At 51.6% G+C, this 11844-nt stretch overlaps 1 protein-coding gene across 1 annotated transcript in view; it reads right to left on the bottom strand.

The window, feature by feature from the left end:
- Positions 1–10282, bottom strand: part of NACAD (NAC alpha domain containing) — a 16423-nt gene extending 6141 nt beyond the window's left edge. The window contains 3 exon segments of the mRNA XM_069095475.1: position 1; positions 3–1863; positions 10194–10282. The exon segment at position 1 is cut by the window's left edge and continues 2221 nt beyond it. Of these exon segments, the coding sequence (XP_068951576.1) occupies position 1; positions 3–1863; positions 10194–10260 (1929 nt within the window). The 5' untranslated portion in view covers positions 10261–10282.
- Positions 10283–11844: the final 1562 nt, after the last annotated feature.

Below are 11844 nucleotides of genomic sequence, written 5' to 3'. Positions count from 1 at the left end.
CTGCTTCTTGTAGGGTCTGGGATGTCTTCGTGGCAATGGATTCTAGGTTTGTTTCTTGTAGGGTCTGAGGGGTCACTGACTCAGCAGTGGGTTCTAGAGCTGCCACTTCTTGTAGGGCCTGGGATAGCTTTGTGGCAGTGGGTTCTAGATCTGCTTCTTGTAGGGTCTGGGATGTCTTTGTGGCAATGGGTTCTAGGCTTGTTTCTTGTAGGATCTGAGGGGTCACTGACTCGGCAATGGGTTCTAGAGCTGCCACTTCTTGTAGGGTCTGTGATATCTTTGTGGCAGTGGGTTCTAGTTCTGCTGCTTCTTGTATGGCCTGAGATGTCTTCATGGAAATAGGTTCTAGGCCTGCTGCTTCTTGTAGGGTCTGAGGGGTCATGGACACAGCAATGGGTTCTTCCAGGTCTGCTACTTCTTGTGTGGCCTGGGATGTTGGCACCACAGTGGGCTCTAGACCTGTTTCTTGCAGGGACTGAGGGGGTGATGCTGTGGCAGCAGGCTCCACCTCCAGGCTGAGCCCTGTGCCCCAGGCTGGGAGCTGTGCAGATGCTACTTCCTCCTCTTTCTCAGCTAAGCTCTCCCCAGACTCTGGGGAGCAGAGCCAGAGAGGGAGCGGAGGCTGGGCATGGGGCTCCTCACTGTAGAGCCTCTCATCCTCCTCCCCAGCATAGGAAACCGAGTCAGAGTCCGAAGAGGCAGCGGAGGTGTCGTCTCGGAAGGCGAAGGCCTCATCCACACCCTCATTGATGGACATCTCCGACAGGGACTGCAGGAAGGAGGCCGAGGTGCTGTCATCCTCACCCTCACTATCTCTGCTCGGAGCTTCCTCCTGGGGCAACAGCATGATCTCCACAGCATCAGCCTCGAAGATCAGACTGCCTCTGAAAGGTAGCAGGCTGGCTGGGATCATGGGATCGCTGCCACCAGGAAAGCTGACATCTGGGAAGGCATCCCCCCTCCTCCTTGGGCTCCAGGAGGAGCCGCTGTCCCCAGACAGGCTTGACTCAGAGGAGAGATGGTCCCGAGGCCCTGCAGGCAGCAGCTCCGTGTCGTCCGAGTCAGAGGCCCCACCAAGGGGACTCTCTTGGCCGCCTTCCTCGTTGGAGCAAAGGAGGGAGAAGTCCCCATTCTCAGCAGAATCCAGCCCCTCAGTCTCCATCAGCAGGTTGGGGGAACATGATGGGGATGTGCTAAAGCTGCTGGAAGAGGCCCAGCTACCCCCCTCTGCGGTGATGTAGGAGCCAGAGGGGGATGTGGGTGGTGAGCCAAGGAGATCAGCCTCGGTGTCGCTGGGTTCCTCACTCAGGCAGAGAGAGTGGGTGAACAGATAGGAACAGGCCACCTTGGTGGGGGTGGAAGGAGCTGTGAAGTAAGGGTCTGGGTCCAGGCGGGGGGAAGGCACAGGGAGGTCACCCTGAGAGAGCAGCTCGGGGGGTGGGCTGGGGCCAGCCCGCCTGCCCTCCAAGTCCCTGAGCTCTGAATCTGTCACTGTCAGGGGTTCAGCTGCCTGGGGCTCCTTGGGCAGCTCTGCAGTGGCCTGCTGGGGCCCACCACTGCTTGTTTCTTCACCCATCACAACCCGAGGCTCCAGACTCTCCAGGATGAGGGGTTCCTCGGGGAGTCCTTTTGGGGGTCCCACCACAGGGCTGCACTCTCCCAAGGCAATTTGACTAGAACTGGTGCTGCCCACTCCAGCATCTGAGCTGGCCCCCTCTGGCTGCGGCCGGTCACCGTGCTTGGCAGGAAGGAAGGCTAAGGGAATAGAAGCTGGTCCTGGAGTCAGGTCCCCCCGCATGGACAAGTCCTCAGGCGTGGGCAGGTCCCCGCTGGGTGTAGAGGCAGCAGCATCATGGGGTTCAACTGTGGAAAAGATAAAAGAGGAATGAGGAATGGAAGTTCCTGAGGAAGGAAGAACAAGAGGGGAGTCTCAGTTAATGATTTCTTAGAAAATGGAGACCAGGACCAAAAGTTTAGGAGTCAGGAGACCTGGGCTATCAACTGCATAATATAATCAACTGTACAGGGCCTTCATCGCCCCAAAACCTCAGTCTTTTCCTCGGTAACATGAGGATGACATTTCTAGAATGACCAACAATAACTTCTGTTCTGCATCTCTCACCACGGCTTTGGTAAAGTAGGTAGTGCCCTGTCGAATAGCAAACATTTAGCACTGTAAGGTTTGCAAAATGCATTCAATCCTTACAACAGCCTTGGCAGGTGGGGGCTACTATCCCCATTTTACAGAGGAAACTGTAGGAAGCAGAGAGAGGTTATATAATTTACCTAGAGCCACACAGATAGTGTCTGAGGCTAGATTTGAACTCAGGTTTTTCTGACTCCAAGTCTAACTACTGTATCCATTTTATGGATGAAAAAACTGAATATCAGAGAGTGTGGTGACTGCCCATAGAAACAGCTGGCTGAATCAGGGCTCAAACACTGGTTTTTCTAAGGTGTTATGGACAGACTCTAAGGTTATTTCCAATAAATCTGTTACATATTCCAATAATTCTGTTATTTCTCAGTAATATCTATCACTCTGGATACAGAAAAATGTTGCGAAATGGATTTTGAATGCATGGCACCAGTGCCAGGTCTTATGGAACTAACAGAGTTCAAGGCCATAGTCCCAAGGTAAGGAATCAGATTAAGGTTGTGGTCCTTCTCTCTCTCCATGCTAACTGCCAGGCTCTGCCTCCCTCAGCAGTCCACATGCCAGAGAGCCCAGCCATGAGGAAAGCCTGCCAAGAGAGCAGAGAAACGAAAGAGGGAGAGTAGATCTGTCCACCTAGCCAGGGTGGGGGGTAGGGAACCTTCAGCTTCAGTCAAAGGGCCACACTTGAGGACCTAGAGGGCCATATGTTCCCCACCCCAGGGCCATTAGATTAGCTTCAAGCATGAGAGGCTAGAAAGAACAGTGGCTTGTTGGTAGGGAGACCTAGATTCTAATCCTGGTTCTGCTACCTAACTCACTATGTGACCTTGGGTGAGTCCCTTACCATCTCCGGGTCTCAGACTCCCTCCTTTGTAAAAGAAGGCATTTAGGGGTGGCCAGGTAGCACAGCGAAGTAAGATCACTGGCCCCAGTGTCAGGATGACCTGGAGATTGAATCCAGGCTCAGATACTTAGCACCACACCCAGAAATAGCAGGCCATGTAACCTTGAGCAAGTTACTTAACCCCAATTGCTTTAAAAAAAAAAAAAAAAGAAGAAGGCATTTGGCCCTGGGTGTGCTCAAAAGCCCCTTTCCCATTTTGGTATTTCCTAGGATCCCATTTGAATGTGTAATCTGAGCTAAACAGAGGAGCTCTGTGCTCTGACCCCAGAAGATCTAAGGGCTACCCTGAGGCCAGAAGGGAGGCCTTCATTTTAGACCAGACCTGCCACTGTGACTCCATCCCTTAAAAAAAAAAAATGCCCAAGCTCCCATCTCAAATAACAGCCACAATCTCTCCACTCTTCCCCTTCCCCCACACCCGAAGGCCCTGTTTCTCCAAGCCAGGCTGGAAAAGGGGGTGGGGGAGCACAATCTCGTTGGGCTTCATAAACCAGCCCCAACAACTTTCCTCCTTTCTTTCTCCCTCCCACTTTCCCAGTCTCCAGAGCCCAGGACCTGGGGGGAGGGGGAAGATCTTGGAATCTCCCTCTACCCTCAGGAAAGGTTATGAACAATAAGAGTTTTCCCCATTGGTCAGACGCCAATGGAGAGTGGAGGGAAGAGGCCCAGGGCCCCCTCCTTTTCCTCTTCCCCTCCCCCACACTAAGCATCTGCTCACTAGTGGGCAAAGAAGAGAGGCTAGAATCTTAGAATCTCAGAGGGACGGCTCACAGGATGGATCCTAAATGAAGAACTTTTGGAAAGGAATCTTAGAGGTCATCTAGTTCAACCCCTTCATTTTACAAGATGAGGAAAGGGAGACCCGCCAAGACAAAGTGACAAGTCAGGATCACCCCAGTTTAGCAAGAAGCAGGATCTGAACTAGGCTTTTTCTACTACACTACACGCCTCCCATCCAAAAGGGTTGTGTGTGTTAGCTATGCTTATTTTAAAGATGGAGAAACAACTCCCTTACTGTTGCCCTGGAATCTAGAATATCACCTAGCCCAATCCATCCCTACCTCTGGGAGAGTGGAGGGAGAGGGAGCCCCTGCCTCAGAGGAGAGCAGGGACAGAAAGGACCAAGAAGGCTGGAAGGTCTTCTGACTCACTGCTGTCCTACACTCCAACTCCCACATTAAACCTGAATGTATCTTCTATCCTGTGGGCAGAAACAAAAGTCTTGAGGGCAGAAACAATTTCTATTACTTGTCTTTCTCCTCAGCACCTAGCACAAGATTGCACACAGTGGGCACTTTAATAAATACTTGTTGAATTGAAGCAAATTGATCAAAATACTGCCTGATGGGGAAGCTATTCTCTGCTGAGGACAAGGAATATCTCACCCCAGGCACCAGGATGCAGCTGGAAGGTGGAGGGAAGCTGGATATCTCAGCATGAGATGGTCAGCTGGGGGCCCTGACTCAGCATTTTGCCTCTGCTGGAAGCTGGAGGCCAGCTCGACTTCTAAGCCTGGGCCCCCGGAGAGATGCCTCACCTTCCCAGGGGTCAGCCGACCTCCCAGCTGGAAGGGGAATCAATCAGAGAGAGACAAGCTCACTAGAGCAAGAGGTGGGGATTGGGAGACCCCTGCAAAAGCCCCGGCCACAAGGTGGGCAGGAGAAATGCACTTAGCCCACGAGAGTGATCGGTTTGCCACAACGCCCTAGACTCAGAGGCAGAAATTTGGGCCAATCTAGGGTTTCTGTTCTTCCTTTGTTTCCAAGGGGTAGCTTAAGAAAGAGGACAGAGAGGGACCTTTGATATACAAATGAGCACAAGATCAAATCTCCAGGTCGTTCCCCTCCAGGCCTCTGGCTGAGTCAATCCCAGGTGAGCACAGTGGGGTAAAGTAAGGCCTTCCTGAATCACTAAGAAGCACCATAGGATGTGGTGGAATGAGCTGGACCTGAGTCTGGAAAGGTCTGACTACCACCTCAGGCACATCACCCTACCCAATCTCTAAACCTCAGTTTCTGCATCGGTTAAAAAACAAAAAACAATGAAAGGGTCGAACTAGCCAGCCTTGGGCGTCCCCTTCAGCTCCAGCCCTCTGGTTTTAAGTCATTCAGGCTCTTTGCCCGTCAGTGTCTTCAGCTGTAAAATGGAGATAATACACCTTTAGTGCTTAAGCCTCCTGCTTTTTCCAATTCTACAAACCCTAGGGAGCATAAATACGGCTGTTATCATGGTAGCCTGTGTGCACTCTGACTCTACTGCTAGGGCCAGGGGCATTGATCAGAAGGGTCAAAACTCATGCTCTGGATAATACTCTCAGTCCAACAGTTTATTTCATTCTCTCCTTTGGAGCTTGGCAAATTTATTTTTTTAAATCAATGGAACAGAAAATACAAGTATAAACAAGCCCTTCCCCAATTCTAAGTAATGCCATTTTGGGGTGTTAACAATCCCTATTAAAAACAGGAACCATCCACTGAAGGAACTGTTGGGTTGAAAATGAATGACTGCAGATTGCTTTAGTCATGTATTTTAAGGTGCCTGGAGAGGAGAAAACTAGCTCCTGTTTCTACAGCAGGTGCTTTATATCTTATTTCCCAACAAGCCGGGAGATAGGTTAAGTAGCATGATCTCCTATGTTAGGGTTAAGGAAACTGGGCTCAAAAGGCCAGCAAGTTAGAAAGTGGCCAGCCCCCCACCCCCTCCCAAATCCATCACTTTCCCCTAACCAGGCTGACTCATGAGCTGACTGCACAGAAGTGTGGACCACCTAGTATCTATGTGCCCAGGAAATGGGCTCATCAAATCAGAGAGAATTCAGGAGAGCCTGCTTTGAGTGGAAGATGGGCAATGTTAGGAAAGGCAGGAACTTGCCAGAAAGGGTCTATAAACCATCAGGACAGCTACTACAGACTACTAACTTGAGAGTCTAAGCTATTTCTTGCTGCTCTGTCCTTATTTTGAGACTGCAAGGCCATCCTATCGCCATAGTCCTAACAGTCTCTTTACTATATCAGACACTTCAGCCACCTATCTATTGCCCCAACCGAAGAAGTGGGGTCCTGATGTCTACATGCAAGATCTCAGACTGCCATGTCAAAGGTGCCTACCCTACATCACACCTCCTATCTCAGGCCACATTAGAGGCAAGAGGGCAGGTCCACTAACAGTGCCAGGCAAGGGAGGTAGGGAGGAAAAAAAAATTGAGCTCCTGTTGGGCCAAGCCAAAGTAAAAGTAGTAGCCCCAGTTTACCCCTTTATAAAATGAGTAGGTATGACTGGATGCCCTAAATTTCCTTTCAGCTTTGACAACGGTTACCACAGGAAAAACTCCCACTAAATTTGTCATAAGATGCCCAGGGTTCAAAGAATGAATGAGCTCACATGACTTGGGGATTCACTAGTTGTAAAATGGGGTTAATAGTACTTATATTACTGATCTCACAACCAATACTGTGACAAAATAAGGGCTGAACACACGTCACCTGTGATTTTTCTGAGATACCATAGGCTCCCCCCACCCATAATCTCCATCTCTGTGCTGTTCTTGAGGAAGGGAGGGTCAGCTCAAAGCAAAGGCCCCCAATGGTGGGGTAGGAGAGGGAGAGGGAGGTATCCAAGAACCTTCGGGCTTCCTAAACAAATTGGGTATCCCCTCTCCCCAAGGGAACAAGGTAATTAGGCAGACACCCATGAGGTGGGGGGAAATCACCTTGAAAGGAAGACACACCCTTCAGAGAAGAAACTCCTTCACCCTCAAAGCACTAGTAGCTTCACCTCCATTAAATGGGTGGCAAAGCGGATCCAGTTTCAGGCTCTGGGATGGTTGCACCCTTAGTTACCTAGAAGGCTGCCCCACCCTCAGCCCAGGCTGAGAAACTCACCAATCAGCTGCAACGGGTACTGGGGAGCAGCCATCCTGAAAGGAGGTTAAGGAGGGGGGGGGAGTCCTCACCTTGGGGTTAGCCTTAGCTTCCACTTATAAGAGAAGCAGCTCAGGGGGACCAGAGAAGAATGGAAAGCATTAGATTTCTTACTGTGACTGAGAAAACTGCTGATTCTGAGCTTGAGGCAGAGCCAGGAGAGAGAGAGAGAGAGAGCTGAGAACTTAAGAGTCCCCAGTGACCTAGGGGTGGGACTAACTGCAAGCACCTGGAAGCCTCTAGCCTTGCCCCAAAGGATCTTGGGAGTGGGTGTGGCTGATGGATGAACTTTATATAAGGAGGGATGGAGGGTCCCTGCCTTAGTAGGACCTAGGTCTCCCTTCTCTTTGGAAACAGGAAGGTTATTGGCCAATTGGATAGGGGAAACCATCTCTCTTCGTTCACTCCCCTTGCTCCCAAATAGCTGATCTCCTTGCCCAGAAATAGTTTGCTTGGTTACTTCTGTCCCTTGGAGTTGGGCTGGCTGGTAGGAGTTAAGAAAATGCTTTAAGATTTTCCTTCTCCTTTGGTGAAATGCTCCCTGCCCAGAGGTTTGTGCCCTGAGAAGTCACTGCATGTATGGGGAGGGATCTCATCCCCTGGGAAAGGGGGGGGGGAGTACTATAATGGAGCAGAAGTCTCAAGGTTAAACCCCAATTCTGGCACTTGCTACTTGTGGGACCCTGAGCAATTCATTCCCTCTGAGTCCAGCTTCTCATCCTAAAATGCTGATAATATCCACATGACCACACTCACAGGGATGTTGTGTGGCTCCAGCAAGACAATGGACCGCCAGACAGCATTTTGTAAATGATGTGAATGCCAGCTGCTGTCATTATGATGGGTTCTGGGAAGTTGACTTGGGCAACCAGCCTGAAGGCATGAGGGACCCAGAGAGTGAGAGGGGGGAAGCCAGGAGGCATAATTGGTGGGTAGGGGAGGTAGAAATGAGAATTGTTGATCTCTTGAAACCCTGGATAGGTCTAGAGGTAGGCAGGCTGTAGAATCTCCTGATCCAGCTGCCACCTGCTGTGTCAATCTCTCCTCTATGGGATTTGAGGACACAAGGTGTTGGATTGGATTGGGCATTGGATTTGGAATCAGACTGGAGTTCAAATCTGCCTTCAGACCATATAGCTCTAGGCAAATCACTTAATCTTTCTTAGCCTCTGTTTTCTCATCAGGTAAGTGGGTATAACAAGAACACTTAATTCACAGGGTTGTTGAGAGGATGAAAGGAGGTAATATATGTAAAATCCTGATATAAATGCTGGCTGGCTAGCCCTTCCTGAGAGTAACCATTTCCTAAACTGGGAGAAATATACCCTATTCCTTACAAAGCATACGGTTTCACCACTGAGGTTTTGTGGGGATCCCCAGCCCCGCCACTGGGAGCCGAGGGCTCCATTAGCCAGGTTCTAGATTTAAGTTGGCTATACCTATCCAAAAGGGGTCACCAGAGGGGGAGAGAGGACCTCCCAAGGCCAGTCTGTTTCTCACTGAATCACCGACCATTTGAATTAGGGGAGGAAAAGATTTGAGTATGTTGAGGTGAGATTTCCCAGGGTGTCCATAAGCACTTTCCAGTATCTTTCTCTTCCTCTCTTGTCTCTCTCCTCTCCCATCAGCCATAAGTACTTTGAGGAAAAATCCAATTGCTGCCAGTTGGCCCAGGCAGCCCAAGGGGAAAGTATCTCAGTGTGGTGGAGCTAGTCCTGACCAGTCTGTGGTGGGCAGCCACTGAGCATGTGGATAAGCTCCTGTTCCTAGCTACCTTCATCAATTTCTGCCCCCACCCTAGTTCATTAAAGTCACTGTAGCTTGGCCCTCTAGGCAGACCTCCTTCTAGCCCCCGGATGTTTGATCACTCTTTACTAAGAATAGATACTCCAAAGGCTTCTTTAGGTACAACTCTTTCTTCCTGCAGGTGGGTTTCCTTTGCATCCTCACATGGCTTCAAGGCTCACTCTTCCTTCTCTCCATCTCTCCTGTGTCTGTCCCCTCAAGCTCAGTCTTTTCTCCAGTCATCTTTATGCCCTCAAACTTTGTTTCCACACTCAGGACCTTCATGGTTGTCTCTGCCCCAGCCTCTGTTTTTGAGGCTACGTCCCTCCTATCCCCAGGGGAGCAGCTTCATGGGTTTAGGTCATCTGAACACATTTGTAGGGAGCTCGGGGAATGCCTATCCTTAAATTGGCAGAGTAAGTTATTCTCTACCCTTCCCAGTTTGTGATATTCTTCTCCCCCCCCCCCAAAAAAAAAAGCCAAGAGCTAATGAGCCAAGAAACTAAAAACTGGGCTGGGGCCTAAGACTCATAAAGTTCAACATGGGCCATTTGGGGAACCAGTCACTCCTTCTTTGGCTCAGGTTAGCTATGATTTTGCCCAAACCATGCTCCAAGTGTGTTCCATGGGATGGGAGATCAGGGGATCAGACCCCTGGGAAACACACAAGTCTTGCTCCCTCCCTAATCTATAACCCTTCTTACAGGCCGAGTAGAAATCTGAAGGAAACTGTACCCTGGGTAGTGCTTAGCCCTGTGATAGTGCCCTTAAGCTCAAGGGCAGAGAGAGGGCAAGGGCAGGGCCAAGGGGACAGGAAGGAGATGCAAATCTTCATAGCTCCACAATCTCCCCCCAATCCACCTGCCCCCCCCCCCCCCCCAAGCCAGATCTGAGGCCTAATCCACTCCTCCTCTTGGTGCACAATTCCACTTTTCCTGTCCCGGTGAGATTCCCACCCATCCCCAAACTTCCCTTCCTCCCCAACCATGTAGGTGTCATTCTCCCACCACCACCCCGCTGCCCCTCCCCACACACCTTCTAGCCCAGAAGGGACCAACCAGGCTGACGGGAGTAAAGGAGGAACGATGTGGGCTAGGATGGCAGAGAGGGTAGGGGAGGAGGCTTAGCCTGGAAATTAAGCCCAAAAGGGACTGGCGGATAGAGTGTGATGCAGGGAGGGGGCAGTGAGCTGGAGGAGAAAGAAGGAGCAGAGAGGCAGAGAGCTTGCGCTGGGGGATGAGGAGGGCCACAGGGATGGAGGGAAGGATGCCAGAAGGGCAAAGGATGCAGGGATGAGAGGCAGGGACGGCTCGGGGCTGCGATGTCATTGTCCCCTCCCTCTGGGCTCCTCGGACCCCAGCCCAGCCGCCCGGCCCTCCCTCCCTCTCTCCTCCCTTCTCAGGTGCAGGCCCCGCTGTGTTCTCACCTGTGCGGGGGCCCGGGCCACCCCCCGCGGGCAGCAGCAGCTCGGCGCGGGCCGCCTCCCCGGGCATGCTGGCTGGCTGGGGGCCTGGCGGGGCGGACTGGGGGGCCTGGCGGATCCGCGGTGTGGCCCCTCCCTCCTCCCCGCCCTCCCCGCCGCTGCCTCGCGGCTGCCAGCAGGGTTGGAGTGAGTGACTGTGTGTGTGTGTGTGTGTGTGTGTGAGGGCGCGCGCGCGCGCGCGCGCGTGTGTGTGTGTGTGTGTGTGCATGGGGGGGGATCAGGCCAATGATGTCACCGCTTACTCCTTCCCCTCAGCCCCGCCCTCCACCAGCCCCCTCCACCTCCCCCCGACGAGTGTGTGCCAGGCACTGCAGAGCCCGCGGTGGCGGGGGAAGGGACGGGGTGGGACCAGGATGGGGGTTGGAGAACCAGGACAAGGAGATGGAGGAAGGATGCTGGAGGGTGGGAGGAGGTGAGGGAGGGACCCCTCCCCCCCAGCGCCCTCAATGTTCCCCTTTGGGGTTCCCATCCGCCTCGGGTGGATGGGTGGGGGTGCCGTGCACAGTCCCGGGGTCCTCCTGTCCCAGGTATCCTAACAGCATCGGAACAAGGACATAAACGAGCTCCGGCACCCCAACTGACTGGGGGCGTCAAGTCACGGCTTACAAGCTTTAGCCTGTGGGTGATGGGGCTATGGGGCAGTTAGGCATTATGGAGAGAGGACTGGTCTTCGGAGTCCCACAGAGCCGAGTTCAAATGTACCCTCTGTCACCAACGTGATCACAAGCAAGCCACTCAACCTCCTAGCTAGTAGGGCCAGTAAAAATAGGTCCAGTCCCATGACCTTTATTCACCATGCATTCTATATGAGACAGGCAGGATATTAAAAAAAAAAAAAAGAGACCCTTTCGGAGCCTCTGTTTCCCCATCTGTAAAATGGGCATTATAAATGCCTGCTCACCATCTTATCGTGAGAAGTCCTATTCAACCTCATAGCTCTATTTGAACGGGAAGTATTATTAACACAAAATTAGAGTTTCTCCTCCCCCTCCAAAAAGAAAAAAACAACAAAACACCCTGCTCCTCATGGTTAATGTGCCCCTGTGCTCTCACAACCCCTCGCCCCGGTGCCCTCCCCTGTACACACAATTAAAGAACTTCCCTCTCCCCGTGATGACCGGCATTCCCTGTCCAGACATGGGATTGGTCAATTCCAGGCCATCTCACCAACATCTCTAGAACCAAGGACACTTAGCATTCTAAGATTTACAAAGTGCTCTTTCCCTGAACTATTTTATTTGAGCCTCACAACCCTAGGAGGTAGCCATGACAGGCATTATCACTATTGTACAAACGCGGAAAATAAATTCAGACAAAGCGACTTGGCCTCTCTCACAGTGTCAGCTGACCAATTCAAACCCAGGTCTTTCTGCCTCAAAATCTAAAGTGCTTACCAAGGCAACAACGAGCTCAGGAGGGACATGCCCTCTCGGAACTTGTGTGCAGTTTACCCTGTGCAAAACGAGGAGTGTGGACTAGCAGAGGGGCAGTAGATGGAGCACCCAGCCTGGAGTCAGGAAGCTCTTGTTGTTGAGTTGTTTTCTTGGGAAAGAAACAGAAGTGGTTTAGCCATTTCCTTCTCCAGCTCATTTTA

Source organism: Petaurus breviceps, unplaced genomic scaffold (assembly GCF_028583685.1).
Source record: "Petaurus breviceps papuanus isolate PSGF00001 unplaced genomic scaffold, PetGlider_PUasm1.0 227, whole genome shotgun sequence".
NCBI lineage: Eukaryota > Metazoa > Chordata > Mammalia > Diprotodontia > Petauridae > Petaurus > Petaurus breviceps.
The sequence above is the reverse complement of the archived record's forward strand: the minus strand, read 5'-3'. Positions and strand labels throughout refer to the sequence as shown.